The sequence below is a fragment of the Glandiceps talaboti genome, chromosome 23 (genome assembly GCF_964340395.1).
Source record: "Glandiceps talaboti chromosome 23, keGlaTala1.1, whole genome shotgun sequence".
NCBI lineage: Eukaryota > Metazoa > Hemichordata > Enteropneusta > Spengelidae > Glandiceps > Glandiceps talaboti.
The window spans coordinates 7,295,475-7,319,146 of record NC_135571.1 but is presented as its reverse complement, the minus strand read 5'-3'; the positions used below and the strand labels follow the sequence as shown (position 1 = coordinate 7,319,146).

General features: G+C 35.4%; 1 protein-coding gene across 1 annotated transcript; it reads left to right on the top strand.

The window, feature by feature from the left end:
• The first annotated feature begins 98 nt into the window (after positions 1 to 98).
• Positions 99 to 7,362, top strand: LOC144452574 (V-type proton ATPase subunit E 1-like). The gene is made up of 7 exons (XM_078143684.1): positions 99 to 233; positions 670 to 735; positions 1,912 to 2,021; positions 3,025 to 3,250; positions 3,636 to 3,727; positions 4,294 to 4,381; positions 5,591 to 7,362. Exons 1-7 carry the CDS (start codon positions 201 to 203, stop codon positions 5,651 to 5,653), a joined length of 678 nt encoding a protein of 225 aa, XP_077999810.1. The 5' UTR covers positions 99 to 200; the 3' UTR covers positions 5,654 to 7,362.
• The last annotated feature ends 16,310 nt before the right edge of the window (positions 7,363 to 23,672 follow it).

Sequence of the window (23,672 nt, the reverse complement as noted above, 5' to 3'; positions counted from 1 at the left end):
AGCGAATACAATTTATTCGCAATACCATACAACCACCCCACACAAAAATGAACCATTCCAAGCGAAGGCTCATGATCATGTGACAATCACCACATCGGCCATCTTATTTCTGTATAGGGTTTCGTCTGTGCTTGTAGCTTGGATCGATTCTGTTTTCTTCCAATTTTTCGGGTTAAGTAATCTAAAAAAAAGTAATCAAAATGGCGCTTAGCGATGCAGATGTACAAAAGCAGGTGAGTCCGTAATTAATTTTCACCAATTCATTGAGATGTAATGTTAAAATAGTCATTTTTTCTCGATCGACCCGGACAGGTCACCGAACATGAAAAATGCCTTCATTGAATTGAAACCCTGTTTCATATATCTTATATACGATATATCGCTTTATAATTAGATTATACACAGAAAACAAAACGCGGAGGGTTTGATCATGTGTCCAGGTTAAATATCTGTAGCTATATTTCTGTTTTATTGATAATTTAAACCAGAAATCGTATTTGCCGGCCGGTATTCTAGAAAGTCTTTTTTGGTCCATTTTGGTTTTATGCGGGTATGGTACTTCCCTTGCTGCCCTCATCTGACAGAATACTCTACCATTCACTTTTCATTCAAATAACTTCCGATGTAGTAAAAATAAATAAATGTAGTATAAATTTTTCTCCGTTTCAGATCAAACATATGATGGCCTTCATCGACCAGGAGGCCAATGAGAAAGCAGAAGAGATCGATGCAAAGGTGTGTAATTTTATATGCAAATTTTATGCCAAATTGACGAATTCAATGTATTCAATAAACTAATTATATATTAGGTTTCATTAATGCAAATGTCAGATTGTAATTTATAAATTCTCAGTAAAAATTCATACTGTGGAAGATTACACTATTTTCAAAACTTGTTATGGAATTGTCATGTGTTCTCACAGGCAACATAAAATTCCGGATTGCGTCCAAATGTATGTATATGCTATGCTGCTAGCAGAGTAGTATGGGTCTCAAGTCAAATTGCGGTCTCATTCTCAGTTCTTTGAAAACACACAGAAATATGAGAAAACGATAATTATGCCTACAAAATGTTATCACAGGTAAAAACACAAGAACTGAGGTTCCATCACTCATCTTTGTCTAACATCCAAAAGGGTGCAATTATAATCCTTTTGAGATATGATTTTGTTTGCAAGCTCATACATGGGGGAGGGGGGGGGGGGATACTTTGCCCTTGCCTTGAGTCACCTTCATATAGGAATTATTCAGTGATTATTATCGCAACATATCAGCTGTACTCTAAAAATAGATAGATAACATTTTGTATATATTATAAATAGTTCTTAATCATTGTAAACTCATATATTGGTTTACTACTCTCAGGTTGTTGTCCAGTTAAAGTAAAATTTGTCATCTCTCATTTTTGGTGGATTCAGTGTGATGGAAATGGTTATTAGTTTGTGTTGTTCAATTTGAGTAACATCAGAAAATAAAGTAATAAAGCTGATATGAAATATACAGTATTACTAAAATTATTTTTAAAAAAGGTTGTATATTATCAATTTATGTAAAACTGGATTGATATTATCATCTTTCAAAATATTGAGTTTTGTTAAATTTGAGTAAAAATTAGATAAAAATACATTTTAGTTTTGGAGTCATACTTGGTATTGTAGTAATGAGTATTGTTAAGGTCTTTTGGCATTTAGAAGAATTTTCCATCAACTTCTCAAAAAAAATTCATGGAAAATTGGAAAATTTTACCTCTAGATTCCACCTGGTTGGATCTTAAGAATTAGCAATTGACTAATAAATTGTCAATTTGACAGTGATGGTAGAGCCTGTCTGTGTTAATTATTATCAGTGTTTATAATATTTATAAATCATCATATCTGTCTACTAATTGACATACCTGTGTTGTCGTTGTAGGCTGAGGAAGAGTTCAATATAGAGAAAGGTCGTCTGGTGCAGCAGCAACGTGTTAAGATTATGGAATATTATGAGAAGAAAGAAAAGAATTTAGAACTGCAGAAAAAGATGTAAGAGTATTACTCAGTTGCCCTGGTAACCACTCTCCACTGCCACCTAATCCCACCCATTGCCATTGCCATACCAACATTCGTGACTTAACTGTTGTATGTAGGAATGACAACATGGGAAACGTGGGGAGGGGTTAACTAACACACAAACATACATACATATATACATACATACATACATACATACATACATACATACATACATACATACATACATACATACATACGCATACACGCACACACACACATAGTACATACATACATACACACAGACAGACACACACGTACGCATGCACACACATATATAGTAATTTTGGCCTTGTATGTATACATGTAATGATGTATATAAACAAGTAAATTCACATATTCTTTCAATAACTTCTTTAACTTCAATGGTTTTACATATAAATATATACTAGTATACAGGGCAACAGACAACAGACAGCCGATGAATTATCTACAGTAATAGTTCTTATGTAAAGAATCCCTCAACTTTGACCTGAAGTAAACAGTGTTGATGAGTTTGACATGGAGGTCAAGGGTCATGCAAATAACTAAAATATAATGTAAATTGACTTTTAGCAGATTGACAAACAAGGAGTGTTGATGAAAATAGCTTCTACATAACCTATGCTTATTAATACATCAGTATTCAGTAAACATATACAAAGAATAAACTTAATAAGTCATTATTTTACCCATGAGTTGAGATAACATGGATATGATGGGACATGCTCACATCTATGCCAGTTTTAATTTTATGTTCAAACATAAAATAATTTAAATAAATTTGATGTAGTTTGATTTTCAAAATTACACCAGTAATACGCTTAACTATGTTCCAACTTGTAAGAACCAATTAACGCAACTTTTTGTGTTAGCCAAGAATCCATATGGCCACTTTAATTAAAGATTTTCTGCCATATAGACACTTTAATTTTTCATGGGTGATGAGCAAAATCTGATTTCATGCCTCCGTTTTATTTGATTTTGTCCCCAACAGCCAGAATTCCAATTTGATGAACCAAGCCAGACTACGAGTGTTGAAAGAACGCGAAGATCACGTTCACGCACTGTTGGACGAAGCCACACAACGACTAGGAATGGTAACCAAGGATACAAACAAATATAGTAAACTACTTGAAGGTCTGATAATGCAAGGACTCTTCCAGTTATTAGAAAAAAATGTAACCATCAAATGTAGGAGGGAAGATGTAGACCTCGTGCAGGTGAGTGCGCCCTCAATCATTTGATATTTTTGTTCTGCCTAATTATAGCGCCATCTATGGCAGTTTCAGTACATGATAGACTGTTGCCAGGCAACGTGAGATTGCTCTTTTGTGTATCCTATATCATTTGATATTTAGCTGTTTTCTGGACATGCCCGTTATTAGTCACATGTTCTTGTTTCTATGCCAAACGTTAAACATGAAGGTGTGATTCATGGTGGTTCATTCCGATACTTGCTATGGGCAAGGAAACTTCCAATCATCATACATGATACTGTACATGTTGTGTAGAACATGTGACACATTCTATGCCAGTTGCTTTTTTACTAAATTATGAGACATATTTTGATTTTAGTGTTTGTATATTTTTTTTCCTCCCTTGCAGAGAATTTTACCCAAATGCATAGCATCTTACAAACAAGCTACGAAGAAGGATACTAATGTAACTATGGATAAGAACTACCTTGGTCCTGATGTGTAAGTATATTTATTGTTACTGATAGTACGTATCTTGTCTAGCCTAGCTACTTGGCGGTTGTCGTTGGCCAAGCAGTTAACTTGTGTGCCTTTGACAGCTACACTGTGAGTGCATATACCTCTACTGGTACTTTCTCATCTAAGCTAACCTATACCTGTAGACTTGAACTTGAAGGACTAACACTACTACACTATTTCAGCTATCCTAACTGTAGCCTACCTGTAGACTTGAAGGACTAACACTACTACACTATTTCAGCTATCCTAACTGTAGCCCACCTGTAGACTTGAAGAACGAACACTACTACAATATTTCCGCTATCCTAACAGATGTTTTGATTTTTTTGAATTTTCACAAAATAAGCACTTAGGAGTCATGAATATTCATTGTTCAACTATGAATATATTACTTCTGCTGACTCCCATAATGCAATGGCCTTCAATGTAAAAGGAGTACACAGAAATATTCGACTATACAACCATACGTTAGTGTTGGCTCTGTTTACCTTTTACGCACTATTATTGAATTTGACCTTTGACCTTTGACCATGTTCTTTTGTTTGCAGGTCTGGTGGTGTAGAGGTTTCAGCACATGCAGGCAAAATCAAAGTAGTTAATACATTAGAAAGCAGACTAGATCTCATAAGTCAACAGGTAAACAATTCATAATAAACTGAATTTACAGAAATTTCTGCTCCTTTTGTCACCAGACATCATCACAAACTGCTCTGTCATACACGATCTTTTACCCATCTTTCTGTAACTTTTAATTTCATTCGTGACTTAAAGTAGAATGTGCCTTGGGGAACAGTTTCCCTGAAATCAAAATTTGTAAAATTTCCCAAAATGTTGCCGTATGAAAGTTTATTCCCTGTTACGTGTGAAAATAAGACGGGTTTCCTTGCCTCGTTTTCAAGGGAATCAAGAATTTTTTATTTTCCCATAGTGTGAACACAGTAGTCGACGGCCATATTGGATTCGAAAATGGCGGCCATATTGGATTCTAAAATGGTGAAAATTTGATATAATTGTGACCTCAATTTAAAATTTGCATGGTGACCCCTGATTATATTTACTAATTTTGAAAGAGAATAGATTTGTGTTTCCTTGACACCAATAGTGTAAAAATTTTATTTCCATGTTTCATACTACACTAACATAAAAACACACACCTAAAGTCTAATCCCATTTCGAAAGCTGTTGTACTGATATTGTGTACTTCAGAAGTAGTGGTGGGATAGAAGTAACTTATCAACCTATTTATTAGGACATTGTCAATATGTCAATGTTGTAGCTATGGTTGATAAACATTAGAAGTATCAACTTTCACGCATTTCTGCACTTGTTTTACAATAATATAGATTTCAATATTAATGTGTCTGTTACATGCTTTTAGAACTCTTGTCCTCACTAGCAGTGTCTTACAAACACTATCTCTTCATCTGTGACTCGCATTTGTGCGTACTTGCTTGCTCTATATCTCACACTCTCAACTCATGTCTCTCGACATATTTGTATCAACACTCACTTCCTACTCTGTCTTCACACATCATTGCCAATACACTCACACACACACACACACACACACTCTCTCTCTCTCTCTCTCTCTCTCTCTCTCTCTCTCTCTCACACACACACACACACACAATCTCTTTCTCTTGTGTTTTCGAATATAGTCATATTGGTATACCTTTGTTTGCTTCCACAAGTCCATGATTTTTCATGCACTTTCTTCTATAAATGATGTGCATAGCATGACAGGGATTATTCACATAGCACTTCAGCAACTTTCTACTTTGCCATATGACATTAAAGAATGACAATGTTCATATTTTAAATTTTTTACTTTTCCTTCATCTTCAGATGTTGCCAGAGATCCGAGAAGCTCTGTTCGGTGAGAACCCCAACAGGAAGTTCCTGGATTAAACACTTGAAATGAAAAAAATTGACAAATGTGGCATCTATATCTGTCACCAAAAGTGTGATCATGTGTATATTACTATTAAGTTAACACACTATTGTTTGGAAAAGAAAGAAAACATGCTATTTATCAAAATAAAGTATGAAGTCAAAACCCCTATTTCTGTGCAAGATTTGGTTTAGTCCTGTGATATTCAATAAGGAATATTTCAATTTTGTAAAGAAAAAGGGGTGGATAGCTTGAATATTATGTCAAGTTTTAAATCTTGTGTCAAGAATTCTGTGAACTTTTCTGTGTAAAATGTGTAAGTTATTCTCTGTGTGTGCACACATGGCATCTAGGGGTAGTAATTTTGTATTTCTGTTGAAAAAAAAAAAGTTACAAAACCAATAGCATTTTGATGAGTATTTTATTTGAAAGACAAGTTAAAGAAATTAAAAAGTTGCTAAAAAATAAATGCTAAGATCTTGGTAATTTCCATGAGTAGCAGTGAAACCTATAGTTTGTACATGGATGATCACAGCGCCCTCAGTGGTCAAAGCCGAAGTTTCATGTCATGTCAGAAAGGCCAGTCCTATAATTTACTTGCAGAATTTAAGTTGAGTATAAAATGGGGCGTAGAACTAATGTATAAAGATGATTTGTGCAGAGCAGTTGGGAGAAAAAACAGGACTTCTATCAAACTTTTTCTGTAATAGTAATGCTTTATGTCAATCTTTGCAGCTTTCTTAGACTTGTAGATAGAAAATATTGAAACAAAAGTGCAATTTAGGGACGACTTTCTAAGATTTTTTCTTCAATTTTTTGTTCAGTGTGATATATGACAAGAATATATACTATCGTTCTTAGCTGTACAAGAATTGCAGAGTTGGTGCTTATTTTTGTGTTTATTGTGAGATATATTTAGCATTGTATATGTTTGGTGTACGATATCATTTGAATGAGCGTACTGGAAATGTATGTACATGTGTAAAAACTATACATGATTTGATGTGTAACAACATTAAAATTGGCATAAGCTGAGATTATTATATTGTTTACTTTGATGAACAACCTCAAACTTAATGATTGTAGTAAAATGTTTGTGTCAATATGTGCCATAGTCTGCAAAGTATGCTGTGCCGAGGCACCCTCGCATATTGGTCAACCCATTTCAGAGTAGACAAATGGGGCAGTGCAACACAACGTATCTTGTAGATGTACCAGCAATGGCATTAAAACTTGTCTCCTGGCACTGTTAGTACAGCATTGTAGGAGGTTCCCAGTGTTATACAAAAACAACAAGTCTGTACGGCACCATCTGAGGTACAGTGACACCGTGAAGTTTCTTTGTATCAGTTAGAAAATATACTCTGGCTTATCAGAACGGTGTTTCCTCAAAATTTCACCTTACATAGATCTACTAAATTATGTGATCAAACACTTCACTATGCCTCTTTTCTGGACACTGGGCTTCATTTCTGGCAATACTTAATCATGGTTATGAGTATACTTCAGTAAGTAGAATACTACGGGAACGTTAACACACAGCAAAGGTTAACTACAGAAAGCATATAAACTCTGCTTATGCCATACAATAATTCAAAACCAATAAACTATCATTCGTGTAAATAGTGAAATAAAGATAAGCCCTTGTGATCATCTCTAAATTAACCTGTATTGCTCTGTAGAATATATACTGTTCTTGTAAATGATGAAATAAAAAGGCAATAATTGAAGATGTCATCTCGTCTCCAAGTTGTATAATTAGCACAACTGAACTGATAAAATTCAGTAGTGCTATAGGCATGACAAAGTGTCTGTCTGTCTGTGTGTGTGTGTGTAAAAAGTTATAGTAAAAAACTGCTATACCGATTGCCATGATATTTGGTGGGTGTATTACCTTGGGTGTCTAGTTGGGAAATTGTTCAAATCAAAATGATCTTACCACTGGTAATTTAACGCAAATTTAACGCAAAAACTACTGAACAGATTGGTCTGAAATTTGATTATAATGTTCTTAGAGGTTTTTAGATTAAGAATTGTTCAAGACATGATGATTCCATCAGTGATATGCAAGTTAAGGCTAAAAATGTGTCTTCTGGTCAAAAGTATTTAATTCCAAAACTACTGAGCAGATTGGGCTGAAATTTAATGGAGATGCACCTGGGAGTGTATAGATGAAGAAATATTAAGCATATAATGATTTTATCAGTGATATGCAAATTAAGAATGTGAATTTTTGTCAAAAACTTACATCTCAAAAAGTGCTTGGTCAATGACATTGAAAGTTGGAGAGATGTTTTCTGCAGATTTTCTTCAAAACATTTTGACACAATTGGCCCTAGCAGCCATGACCACTCCCTTTGCAATAACCAAATGGCAGTATATTTTGGTTAAATAGGACATCATCTGGTAGGCAAGTGAGTAAACATTCAACATATGCAAATGCCCATAGCAGAATCCAAATGGTGGTGTATTTCATGAAGGTAACAACAGGGATTCTTAAACAAGTGAACAAACATTCAAAAAGTGTATGCAAATATACCTAGCAACAAGACCACGCCTATATGGCAACAACCTAGTGATCACATATATTGCAAAGATAACAACAGGGATTAATAGACAAGCGAACATTTAATAAATGTATGCAAATATATCTAGCAACATAACCACGCCCATAGCAACAGCCAAATGATCTTGTATATTGCAAAGATAGAAACAGGGTTGGATAGGCAACTGGATAATGATTCAGCAAATGAACACCTAAGCTTATACCTAGCGTGGATCAGAAACTGATCTACATCGAGTCAAAAAAAAATTCATCTCGTCAAAGAAAAATAAATTACATCTCGTCAAAGAAATATAAATTACATCTCGTCAAAGAAAAAAAATTGCATCTCGTCAAGAAAAAAAAATCACATCGCACATCTCGTCAAAGGAAAACACATTATTTTTCTACCTCTGTAAGGTTGTGCCAGACACATGCATGCTACTATCAACAAGTATGTGATATCAATTAAATGTCACTTCCTTTGTAACCATTAACTTCCTGTCCTGGTAAAATAAACAAGTACCTTATACCATAAATAGTATCAACTGATTGCAACTTAGTGGCTATAGTTTCACTGTGTGTTTATGACGTTCACTATTGCCCAAATAAGGCCATACAGGCAAAAAAACGAGTTTTTATAACTGTTACACATCTCTTTCTCAGGCACATATTTTTTCCATAGTCAAAGCAAATCCCCAATGTGCCACATGAATATTGCCCTACGGAAAATAGAACAAAGCTAGTCCTCCTATATGCAAATTGAGGTCACTACGGGTCAATAGTCTGTACCACGTGATACGGTCTAGGCCAATCACTGAAGGCTATATTAAAACGATGTGGTATATCATAGGCCTCCTTGGAGGGTCTATGGTTATATCTTAATAAAGCGGGAGTAATGCCATGAATAATTAATATTCTTACTATAATATCGAAACTATTTGACGTCTAAGGCTATTGCTAATCAATAGATGTTGGTTCATTTAATTCAAATGCTGTATTATCAGTTCCACTGCATTCATCAACAGTTATGACAATATTACCGAAATCTGTTGTTTTAATTTCGCTTGACAGAGTCTTTTCCACAGCAATGGTATTCATTTCTAGTTGAGTAAGTTCACATTCATTGTTTGTGGTAGTTTTCTCGTATGAAATGTTCTGTAAAGTGATGTCATGTACTTCTACGGTGGCATGACACATATCACTGAAATTTGTTGTGGCAGTTTTCTTGGACGATGGGTTCTCCGAAGTAACGTTTTGCACTCCTTGTCGAGTTTGAATCTTTGCATTCGGCATTCGAGCCGTTTCCTTCTGCAGCTTGCGACGTTTTGCAAAACACAGGTTAGAGCGGAAATTTTCGGAGAAGAGTGCATATACAATAGGATTAACAGCACTGTTTGCAAATAGAATCGTAATGTGAATTAAAGTACAGAGACGTGGTAACTTCTTACTATATACTTCTAACTGAATCATCATAAATATTGCTATTATTGGCAGATATGAAACAAAAATGGTCGTTATCAAAATAAAACATATGCGAATTGTCGCCATATCACGCTTATTCAAAGACTTACTGGAGTGTTCCAAAAATGCTTTCGTTGCGTCCCGGTGACGCTTTCGTATAATATTGATTCCTGCATATACAACAGCCGCTGTGATCTGAGCTATCAACATAGAAGCAATAAAAAACCGTTCAGTATTTTTAAGTAATATTTTACGAAGAGACATACTGGCTATAAATGTCTCGCAAGTTATGTTGGCGAATATTTCCACGAATGCAACCCCGCTGCCCAGTAGTATGCTGACAATCATTGATGCTATAACACATCTTTTTATAAATGTTCGGCTAAACTTCCCACTCATACCCATCGCACGTGTTATACTCAAACTTGTAAGCATGCAAACCGATATCATAACGGAGAAATATTGTACAAATCTAAATATATGACACATGGGTGTTAATCGAACACCATATATACTATCGTCAACACTTAAAGCATTTGCATGCACCAATATATAAATTGCTCTGAATAGCTGTGTCGGAGCTGAAATAGCACAGGTCGCAAAATCAGCTACAGCTAACACCACAAGTTGAATGTTGGCAGGAGTTTGTAACCTCTTCACTGTAGCAACAACCCAGCAGACAGTTAAGTTACCAAAGATGCCGATGATGATGACAGGTACAATCAAAATGATGGCTATGATAGCACATATCTTCTCAGTTTCACTCAATTTGAAAAACAACACCATGTCGTCAGCTGAGGTGATATTTTGTCCCATTGCACCAGACCCGTTCATGGCATACAAGATTTCATCATTTCCGTATGTAGTGTTTAGGATAGATGAATAAAAGTCACTGTAGTTATATGTGATATTCATGGTGAATTAACCAATAGCTCTCACCTCTAGACCAAGTTCCTTAAATCGTGATGGCAGAGGCTGTTACGTGAATGAGAGTTTCTGTCAGAGTTTCTTGTTGGCAGCAGAAAGATAATGTACAGCTCATTATTGGTCGAAACACATTAACACTGTAGGATAATGTGAGTCCAAAAGATATATATGGTTCGGTGATCCTAGAGACGATGGAACCTCAACTACGTACACTAGCACATTCAAGATGTATAGACAATAGTGACATCTATTTGCTGACTGTCAGTCTGCCCAGTATCTCGTCTAGTCATAGCTGAATTCAATGTTAACCAAATTTGACACTATTTATATATTCATCTTAAAGCATCACGTGACAAACTGAAATGCGTCATAGAATCTTCAGTAATCTTTCTCGAAGGTTAGTATAGTAATGATAGTGGTTGGGTGGGATTTCAGAAAGGTAAATTGATAACACCAGTCCCTGAGAGATCCTATCCAACAGTGTTGAAAATTAATGTTTGTGCCTTTTAAAAACCCTATACTGTAAGCTTAAGGTAGTCATTCACTCGAAGCATCACCAATTTCGTGTTACTTGGAAAAATCTTCAGTGAGGACTTTCACTAAAGATATCTTTATAATTGAATATTTATTTCGCATTTAGAGGCCATCGTCCCAAAATGCATTAAACAAACAAATAAAGCAAGACAAAAAGTATAATGATCGCATACGTACATGGAATGAAAGTATACAACTGAAAACGTGTCAAGAATAAATATAACTTATGAAATAAAAAAGTGTTCTGTCAATCTAAATGCCTTATAAATATACATTGCAAGTTGTCTTAGGTAATGAGGATTTTTACTTGCCATTAAAATGATAAAAAATATCTAGCGACAGATGAGACAGATGAACATCTAAACCTTGCTATTAAGGCAACCTTAAATTTATGAATATTAATACAATCGTCAATCAAAATAAAGCTCAGATTCTAAAAGTGTCTTAAAATTACAAATTCTCCTTACCTTGGAAAGCTGAATTTATACCGTCATGCCATTCTTGGAAGAAACAATCTTTGACCCTTTCTGTGAAAATGGAAATAAAAGCTTCTGGTGCACTAAACATCTTGATTTAGCCAGACTTCTCCAAAAACCATAACGCAAGAGTAAAAATTTAACTCTAGTCACCCAAGTCATTTTGGCGTTATTATCTAATTCCAGTAACATCTTGTAGCATAATTTAGGATACCTGGTATTTTCCATTTCAAGAATTCTTAACAAATATGATATACAGCGTTTTATATCTCCGATATCTCAATTTCGTAAACATTGCAGCTAGATTTTAAGATCGGATGGAAATTAGACACATGTGCAAAATGTGGAACATTTAGTACATCAGATCGCTGGATGGATACATAATCTATAGTTCTGGTATTCTAATCTTCATCATACATGTAAAAGATGCAGAGACATACACGGAATAACTGTGGTCAACCTAAACACAAAGAATATGGAAAATAGGGTAATATAGTACGCGTGATATAATGCTTAGTTGAATTGTTTTTTCACTTTAGATGACGTTTTCACATTTTCCCGAAGCACAATTTTCACAGCGAAGTCATTATAGTAAGGATTTTCCTAAAAGCAATATGAAGTCAAACTTCGAAACGAGCTCGAGAACTAACCTCTGGTATAGTATTTTTGCATGACATAAAACTTATTTCCATATATAGGAAACAGCGATTAGCTAATTGGCTTTTCAGAAACATTTAAAAGATATTAAAAAAGAAAGGAATACATCTACCGTGCGGTGAAAGAAGATAGTAAAGAGGACCGTGGGGCTTTAAGCTAAAACAAAAATGTAATGTTTCTAGGGGTTAGTATATATAGGTTTGTTTTCTTGACATTTTCTTTGGTATTTCGCCTAACCTAGTATGAATATATTGTGTACATATTCGTATCACACTGTCCTTTATGTTTGATTACTGCAATGGAAACTCGGATCTATCTTGTTTAATTGCAGGTGTTTCTAGAAACTGTCACAATATATATATATATATATATATATATATATATATATATATATATATATATATATATATATATATATATATATATATATATATATATATATATATATATACAATGTATATATATATATATATATATATATATATATATATATACACACAATAGAGACATATATACACACATATATACACACAATAGACACACACACACACACACACACACAATAGAGACAGGGAGTACAGAGAAACACTTTCTGACTCTTAATCAACATTATGCCAGCAGCAATTGACATAATTATATACCTCATCATGAAGATTAGTTTGCCTAAGGAATCACGTTCAATCAAGTACTGTTGTGATACTTATATGGAAATTGTACCTTACATGCATTATTTAGGAATGGTAGATGGAAAATTGGGATGCCTGTGGTCACACTATATACGTCCGGCTAAATGTTCAAACAATTTTGTGGTAAATTGTATGAATTTTGCAAAAAAGTAGTATCGACCGGAAAATGCTGACATTTTCTTATTATACCGAAAGGTTATCTGATAATGACAGATTTTTTTCTAATGCCAATCTTCAAGGCTAAGTAAGTGTACCCCACAGTGCATTCAGAACTGGTACATGCCTGTTCAAGAAGCTCTGAGTAAAATGACTTGTTTTTTCGTCCCTAGATTCGCATATAAGCACACAATGTTACCATCATGTTGTCGACTTCCATAGAGACAAATACTCTTTGTACTGAATTTAACTCTTCAGTGCATGAACTTGCTAAAAGTTGAACTTGTGTTACTGAGATCTTATTCCCCAATATTTTTCTTCGTTCAGCCAAGGAAAACATGAGTGACCTAAGGGGCCTTTGTCACTACGAGTCGCTTGACGAGTAGTGACAATCCTTAGGTCATGGGCGTTTTCCGGCGCTGAATGAAGACAAATATTGGAAAATAACATAATTATACCAGCCAGTAATATCAAAGAAAAATCCGGGAAAGTAATGGCAATTTTGAACGTTTTGACTCATATTTTGAACACAGCAGAACAAGTGATGTAGACGTGTGTTGCTGTGACGTAGAGCGACTAGGGTATATATTCCATATTTTTTGTTCAACTTGGGTTTTTGCATGGAATAATGATTAATATGCTAATTTCCAACATTCCATTTATCTATTTTAGATGTATCTTCAAAATCCCTTCTTCAACCATCATTCAATTATTATCTATAACAGGACAACATGTTTAAATCTAACACCAAATTATATTTATTCTTTGACAAAAACGCTTATATACAGCAAGTCGAATATATAAAGAGAGACAAATTTTTCTTTGTACTGTGCTGTACTTTCAAATGAAACTTGGCAGTTAACAATAGCAATGAAATGAACTTTTGTATATGTCAATTGCATAAACAAAATCTTTCATATAAATCAAACGAATTCTTTGTTACATGATAATTACCCCCTTATACATAAAGTTATATGATGATATAACACATCAGTTGGTATGAAGACAGAAAAGTGGTAAATTTAATTTTAACCTCAGAATCCAGTCATGTGGAGATTTGGCTCCCTACCATGCTTGGCATTTTGCTAACGACCTATTGCTTTAATGAGGCTATGCCCCGAAAATAGGCACAAATTCTTATTGGGTTTAATTCTTCTCAGTGAGATAACGTCAATAACATCACTGTTTGATTATAACCAACTTTTGGACGGGTTGAGCTGTACAATGTAAACATGATTACCATATACAACGTCGCTGCGGGAAATCATTAGCTTTGAATATACGATCGTTATAGCAAAATGCCAGACGTAATAGGGGAAAATTAAGCACAAGCCCCCTCCCCACATGACTGGTTTCTAGACTAGAAGAATTCAAATCCTTAATGGGTGACTCATATTTGGGTACTCTTTAAATCCATCTTGATTTTTGTATTTTCAAAACTAATAATTTGTAAATGAAATATATACGAGATCACCCATTTCATATGTTTATGTTTAAATGCAAAATCATCTTTTGCCGAGGCTCTAAGTCGTGTGATACATGTATTATTGAAATAGAGAAGAGTCCACGATATAAACTAAATAGAAATTTGTAACAAAAGTCCAGGGTGTGTTCATGGTAAAACTCTTTGAATACAATTCTTGGCACTATATGGAAAGGTACTCACACAGTATGTCTTTGAGCTTGTAAGGGCTATACAGTAAGCTGTCTAATAAGTACATTTTAAACCATGGTATTGGTTGAAAATTCCTCTAATGATACATCACCTTAAATGGTGTCTTAGCAACACAAATTATGGTATAGTGTACAAATGTGTACAGTGCATCTTTGAATTGGTGAGAGTTATGATTTAAGGATATGTAATGCATACTTCTGAAATCATCTTTAAAAACACACAACCTCTATTTACTTAGTTTTTGATAGATGTATGAACTTACACTGATGGTAAAAGTACAAAATGACTGATGTTGAACTAACACTGACTGTAAAAATACTAAATGAAATCTTTGATTGATGTACAAACTAATACTGACTGTAAAAGAACAAACTGATATTGAAGTACACAATGATAATATGAACTGGTATACAACTATATACAACTGAAGTATAAAAGTATACAATGAGTTCTACACTGATATTAAACTACAAAATTAAAGTTAGTATTGAAAAAAACATTCAAGGAGGCAGGTCAACTCTAGCTGCCTATAATTACAGGAAATATCTCCTTTTATAGAAGTCAGGAATACATCTTTCATATTCTTGATAAAATTACCTTCCTACCTCCAAGGTGTAATCACTTGCATAGTATGCATAGTAGGAAAAAGTCTGAAATTGTAGCAGGAACAAAAAATGCTCAAGGCGATAACATTATCAACCTTGGCAAAGGTTGAGTATGCTATTAAGAGAAGAGATATATACATATACTCTAACAGTCAGCAAGTCCACCACTCATCCATATACCTGATGATCCTTTTGGTGAAATGGACCGCCGTAGTGTAAACCCATAATGAAATAACGAACATCTTTGTTCATTTTTATGTATATACCCTAACAGTCGTATATTTTAATGACTCTAAAAATACAGCTGCACTTTTTTTTCAAACGTGTTTATATTTTGCAATCATTGTATTATCCTTCTTGTACTTTAAAATACATCCATTATTTGTTTGATCTGTCATGTTTACTAATACTACAATGTCTATTTACCATTTTGTCATACATATTCATAAGATACTGAGGTCAAAGGTCACCAGAATAGGTTGCCTTATGATCATCTACCTGTCGCCGGTAACAATGACCGAAGAGCATTTATAGTGAAATGTCTCCATCTGCTTAGTCCCTATCCTAGGACAACTTTTGTTTAACGTTATAGACCACCAAAAATCTAAAATAATTGTTTTTCTAACATTTTAGTTGAAAGAATGGTCAGTATCAATGGCGCTAAAGTAAAATACATTAATAAGGCCAAAAAAACAGAGAGAATTGTTTCTGGTCATCACGCGCATCACGTAAATACCACTATGTTGGTCTTTGTGTATGTGTTTGTCCAGCCCATGCAGTCTGCAGATCTATGGGAAAAACAAAAATAATCCTCCCTACTTCAGTGAAGACAACTGCAGAGCAAATCATGAACAAGCGAATGACATCTGTCCCACATACACACTTGCTCTAAGGTACTAAATAAATGAACAGTAACTGTCATAGATAGTAGACTGAGTGACAGGTTTGTTGAGAATTAAAAAAACATAAATAAAAAAAATTGCGTCATTGCACCATTTTAGACAAACTGTCCTGACCAGAAACAATTTTTTTTTTTTTTTTGCCTAAGGTACTCCCTGGCTTAGAGTTGTCACTAATCACTTAAACCTCATATAAATATACATGATTACAAATTTAAACTGTTGTCCACTCATTTTAACATCTACCCAATCTGATTAACATCCGATGTAGATGTCAGCTAATCGTTCATTGCTATTTTACCATCGTTATTTTGCATGAATTGACCTTTGTGGTACATGTTTACATTTTTATCCTGAGAGGAGGCGATTAGGATAAAAACGTAAACATTTGAAGGCTGTGTTAGCCCTACAAAGGAAAAAGTTGCCTAGTTGAATTGGTAGTGACCACCAAATCAATGCTATACGGTATTATATACTGTAGGCAGTATATTTTATAAATTTAAAATGTGTACACAATATGTACAGTTGAAAATATGTGCAGTTGAGTTGTTCAAAAAAAAAATCAAACTGTTCAAATTTGATTTTTCTAGGTATATCAAGGTTTATAGATGAGGCAATGCCACATTTTATTGGGTGGGTGGGGTGGGGTGGGTGGTAGGGGGTCAAGATTCTTTAAAAGTTGACAGTGTAAGTGTGAAGCACACATGACGTAGAAATACAAAATGAACTAAAGCTCAAGGTCCTTTATATCAATGTAATTACCTGAATTCAGTTTTCTGTCATGTCTGCTTATAACTTTATATATCTCATGATAAAGTGAAGACTTTCACTATAAAAATATTTAATTTACTGGTGTTTGGTATATCAAGGTTTATAAGCAAGGCACAGCCACATTTTTTTTGGTCAAGATTATCTACAAGTTGACACTGTAGGTGTGTGACACAAACATATACAATGAACAAAGATCCATTAACGGCATACAATTGACTCATAGTTTTTTTTATAAAAAGGTCCTTTAAACAATGAATTCCCTAAATTAAATTTTGTTATATCATGATTTTTTATAACCTGAGATTTCTCTTGATAAACCGAAGACATGACAGATTTTTAAACAACAAAGTACTCATCAATGGCTAAATCTCTTATGCCATAAATGTGCAACAAATCATTACATGTTTCCACCATCATTTTGATCAATGCTTGTTCAACATTAAGGAACTTTATCATGCATATCTGCTTTTTTCAACTTTGAAATTATTAATTCTTGATTTTTAATTCCATTCAGGAAATCTTCTTCAACATATGGTAACTTCTTTTTGTGATTTGCGTTAAAAAGTTAGTAATTTTGAAAGCTATGGCTTATGCTTAAATACTGATTTCTGGTATGTAAGTGTTTTTCTCCTGCTTTCCGAGGAATTGTCTTTCACATCTTCACAAAACCGTACTCTCTTAGTTGGCTTGTGATACATTGAGCCACTCGGCGGAACAAGAATTGACTTGAAAGTCTTGGAATTGTATTCTGGTACACTATGATACCTCCTTCTACTCACTTCCATGGTACTTTGTCTTAGCGGAGGATTAGTTGAATCAACAGAATGCATCCTCTCGCTAGTAATTCTTCTCATTTCCCTCAACTGACGAGCAATATTATCATCTGTATGTCTTGGCTTTGTAGGATGCGACCTTGACTCATCGCTTTCATTAACAGTTCTTCTTCTCTTGGCATGTCTGTCACTGTATTCAGTTTCCTTGTATCTGTGTTTCGATTTCTCAGGTCTCCTTGTTTCTGTAGTACTGTCTTTTTCTGTATTGTGATGTGATTTCTGAGACTTTGGTATTTGCTTTTTGTTGTAATGTTTATCGTCACCATGCAGTGAGCGTGATCTGTGTGAATACGCATCAGAAACATTGGATGAGTGTGATCTATGTGGAAATGCACTCAAAACACCAGATGTGTGTGATCTGTGTGATGATGCATCAGCACTTCCTGATGTGCATGATAATGCATCAGCCTTTCCTGATGTGTGTGATCTCTGTGGAAATGCACCGGAAACACCAGATGTGTGTGATCTGTGTGATGATGCATCAGTACTTCCTGATGTGTGTGATCTGTGTGATGATGCCTCAGCACTTTCTGATGTGTGTGATCTGTGTGATGATGCCTCAGCACTTCCTGATGTGTGTGATCTGTGTGACAATGCATCTCCAACAATGGATGAGTGTCTAGGCTCAGTAGATGAAGACTTTCGAAGTTCACATTTTTCTCGCTCTGATGGCAGTATTAAAGCCTTTGATCCACCATAATATTTGTTGCTGATACGACCAACGACATCATTGAGACTTCTTGGATCATCCCTAACTGTCTTCCTCCCTCTTTGCCTTGCACTCTGTTCTGAATCTCTCCGACTCTTGCTGTCAGAGTTCTTGACATTAACTCTTTCTTTTGAGCAATGCTCATTGACTGTCTTTTCCGGACGGGTTGATGTGGATGTGTTTTCACCACTGTTTATTCTTCCGTGTGATTCCTCTCGGGTTGAAGATTTCCCTGATGATTCATCTCTCCTCTCCCGATTATAAAACACAACTTTCCTTTGGTCACCCATTGGAACAGCAGCAGTATTGAATCTCTCCCGATCCTGTCCAGATGGTTGTTCCTTTTGCTTATGGATTTTATCTGCTGCTTTGGTAACTGGTCGATTTGTTGATGTAGCAGTATGGACAGGAGGTATGCTGTTATCAACCTGGCACCTCCATGCAATCTCTGGATAATTGGAACCCAATGCTGTCATGATGTGACCACGTTCATACCCATTTTCTATCAGTTTACACCAGGTAGGGTCAGTCTGAATAAGAATAAATATATCAAAAGGTAGTCACTAATTCACAAAAAATATCAAATCTAATATATATTGTGAACACACACAATTAAAACAACAAACTTAATTTTTTTTTACAAAGAGAAGGTTGTTCTATAAACTTTCCATCATATGTTCATGTACGTCACACAAGGCTCCTTATGTCACTCATAATATTGAATTCTGTACAATACCCCTTAGGTCACTCATAAAATTGCCCCTCTGTATGATGTGGTACGCTGGGGGGCGCTGTTTCTACTGCAACGAGTATGCAGGGTGGTTAGTACAGCTCTACAGTCTCCTCCAAGTATTCACCCAGAAACAGCAGAAATTAATGATTTTGAAGGACACAAGTGCTGGTATTAGTGGTTGGACAACTCAGAGATTTATTTTAACTATGGCGCCACAGAAGGGAGCGAAAAAGAAAGGTGAGAAAGGGAAAGATATTAGTCCGATGGCGAGGTACATTCAAGATGTCCGCCCTGGTGCCGAGAGTGATTGCGCAACACCAATGGAAAGTGATTACACGTGTGCAGCCGAAGCGGACAAGGAAAAGATTGAAGATAGTGACCTGAAGCAATTTATTGGCACTCATATGAGTGCTTTGGTGACAAAGATTGATAATCTGGAAAAGAAACTGGATGATGTTTCCGCCGGTCAACAGGTAATAATAGGAAGAGTGGAGGCAGTCGAAAAAGAACAGGAAAATATCGTAAAGTGCGTGGAACTCAACACGACAGACATCCGGGATCTCCATACAGCAGAGACGACATTGAAAGAAAAAGTGAAACATCTTGAAACTACCGTCGCCGTTCTAATCAAAGAAGTAGAGGGGGTGAAAACCGAAAACATTAGTCTGCAGAGATACAGTAGACAATACAATTTGAGATTCGGTGGTATTGCAGAGGTGGAACAAGAGAACTGTTGCCAGAAAATCACGGACATTCTTGACGAGAAATTTGGAATGCAGCAGGTGCAGATTGAAAACGCACACCGGGTGGGTAGGAAAGGTCAAGCTCGAGCTCCCCGTCATGTGCTCGTGAAATTCTTACTCCGACCTCAACGTAATGACATTCTGCGTAGAGCCAAAGCGGTTTTAGCTGACAGCGATATTTTTGTGGTTGAGGACCTCTGTCCTGAAGATTATAAAGTGAAGCAGTCCTTCAAAAAAGTGATGGACGACGCGTTCAAAGCAGGCGATAAACCCCGTTTCAGAAATGGGAAACTTTTCATCAACGGACGTCAGTATTTCCAGCCGCAACGTATGTTTTGACTCATACTTCTGCTGAACAAACTATATTGAACTTTCACGAATTATTTACAAACTCTTTGACTTTTTGTTTACTTGCTGGTACAGTCGGAGACGTACCACTGAGTACAGGATAGCTTATAAAATTTAAAAGGTAATGTGTTTGAACTCAATGGTTAAATGTTTTATTTGCTGAAAAAATTGTTTCTGGGTGAGGCTAGGCAGGTCAGGCAGCTCTCCCCCCACACCCCTAGTAGAGATGAACATTATAGACTGCTATTTGTATGCATGTAGTATGCTTTTTCTAACGATAGCGAAAGGGGTGTCTCTGTCTGTGTATTTGTTGTGCATTTTTTGGAGTGCCCGTTTTTGTTTTTTTGTGTTTTGTCTTTGTGTTATTTGTATTTGGGTTTCACAGAGCAGTATAAGCAGTGTTGTTATTCTGAATGGAACATGGAATTTTCCTTTTTAACATTTAATGTCAGAGGGCTCAGAGATTTTAAGAAAAGGAAGAAAGTTTCAAATTGGTTGAAGTCAAAACAGATAGATGTAGTGATGCTCCAAGAAACACACAGTATAGAAAATGATGACAAATATTGGTCATCACAGTTTAAAGGTCAATGTTTTTTTGCACATGGAACTACTTTTAGTAGAGGTGTGATGGTTGTTATCAATAATGCATCTCTGAAAATCACTGATGTAATTAAGGATGATTTTGGTAGGTTTATATTGATTGTAATAGAAATGGAGGACTCTCCTTGTATCATTCTAAACACCTATGCACCAAATAGAGAGGTGGAACATATGGTCTTTCTGAGGGAAATCAAACAATTACTGGTCGACCATTTTCCAGATCCGGATAGTGTAATTATTTGGGGTGGAGATTTAAATTTTACAATGGATATTGTTTTGGACAGGGATGGGGGGAACCCGAAACCATGGAGGATGTCAATAGAGTTTTTTTGGGAAATTTTAGATGAATTTGGGCTTATAGATATCTGGCGTCAAAGGAATCCAAATCTGAAGCAGTTTACTTGGCGTAGACGTCAACCAAACATTCAACAGAGTCGCCTAGATTATTTCATAATTTCACATGAGATTCAGAATTTTGTAGAAAATATAGAAATTATTCCTGGTGTTAGTTCAGACCATTCTGCTGTAATTCTACATTTAAAGTATTCAGAACAAAAACATGGACCAGCATATTGGAAATTTAACTCAAGCCTGGTAAATGATGGAAATTATTGTGAAACACTCCGTGAAAATATAGTTCTCTGGCTGAATAGCTTGACCGAGAGTCAAAACAAATGTTTCAGATGGGATTACATTAAGTATAAGATTAGAGAATTTACAATTCGCTTTAGTAAAAATAAAGCTAAAGTGAGAAAACAAAAGGTAATTGACCTTGAAAATCAAGTCAAAACAGCAGAACAGGTTTGTTCTACCAACCCTTCCGATACAGCCTTTCTGACCCTTGAAAAATTTAAGCAGGATCTAGAAGATTATCATGACTATCTCACAGAGGGATCAATTGTTCGTTCTCGAGCATTATGGTATGAAAAAGGGGAAAAAAGCAATAAGTATTTTCTTGGGCTTGAAAAATCAAACAAAAGGAAATCAAGTATAAAGAAATTGAAGAGAAGGGACACTGAAATTTTAAGTGATCCAGGGGAAATTTCAGCAGAAATAAGGAAATTTTATTCAAATTTGTACTCGCAAAACATTATTGATGTAGGAAATGTTGGAGAATTCCTGGAAAATCTGAATAATCCAGTTTTACCACATGATTTGCAAAGTTTGTGTGAAGGGAAAATTGGAGTGGGTGAAGCTTTCAATGTTTTATGCTCTATGAAGGAGAACAAGAGTCCAGGAAATGATGGTCTCACAGTAGAGTTTTACAAGGCATTCTGGCCTATTATTGGCAATGTAGTTGTTGAGTCTTTAAATTTTGGATATGAGCAAGGCGAGTTCTCCACATCACAAAAACAAGGGATTATTACATTGATAGAAAAACCTGACAGAGATCGGCTACTTCTGAAAAACTGGAGACCGATATCCCTTATGAATGTTGATATGAAGATAGCTTCTAAGTGTCTTGCCAAACGTATAGATAAGGTTTTGCCAGACTTGATAGGCCCATCACAAGCTGCCTTTGTTAAAGGTCAGGTCACTCATAATATTGCCCTCTGTATGATACCCTTAGGTCACGCAGTACAATACCCCTTAGGTCACTCATAATAATGCCCTCTGTACAATGCCCCTTAGGTACTCATAATATTGTCTTCATATGATACCCTTAGGTCACTCATATTGCCTCTGTACAATACCCCTTAGGTCACTCATAATAATGCCCTCTGTACAATGCCCCTTAGGTCACTCATAATATTACCCGCTGTACAATGCCCTATACATTGTAGGTCACTCATAATACTGCCCTCTGTACAATGCCTCTTCTGTCATCCATGTTGCCATAAGACCCTTACAACTAATCATGTGTTCTACATTACCCATCATGTCATTCCATCTCCCTATATTGCTTCAAAAGTATGAAACACTTTGAATGAAACAGAATAGGGAACTTGCAAACCCGACATGTTGAATGTTGCATCATGGGAAATGTGAAAATAAATAATCAATTAGCATTGTAAACATTAATGTTCCATTGTTTGTAACCACAAATGATCAATTCATAGTCACCCTGACCATTGTGGGAGGTTTATTTTATTGGTAGCTCCAGATTAGGTAGTACGATAACCACAGATAATGCCATAGTTCATTGCGTCTGAGCATGCTCAGTCTGGATTGCAAGTTCCCTATTGTGAAGGTGTAAACAAATAAATATTTGACATTACCTGTAAAGAGTCCAAATGCCCAACTATGAACAACGAATGACGAGCTCTTGTCAAAGCAACATTCAATCTCTGCTGATTAGCAACAAACCTGTTTAAGTAAAAATACATTGAGCGTTATGACAGATGGACAGTTAGCATGGCATGGACGGTATCTACCAAAGGAATCAATGAAAGTGTCAAGAATTGTACAATTCTAGGTCCATGCTAGGAGTAAACATTGTACAGTGCTTTGAACAAATCTGATAATACGTGAATATATAAATAAAACTAAAAGATTATCACATAATATATTAAAAAGTTAGAAGTTAAAGGACCAAAACAGGTTAGGATTTTTGCCATTTTTCTGCAACAACCCAAACGAAACTCTAAATTTACAGTTATGCTTACGAACTTTGATATTAAAAATAAGACATTTGATAGAAGAAAAATGAGAAAACTTAATACATATATCGTCTGATA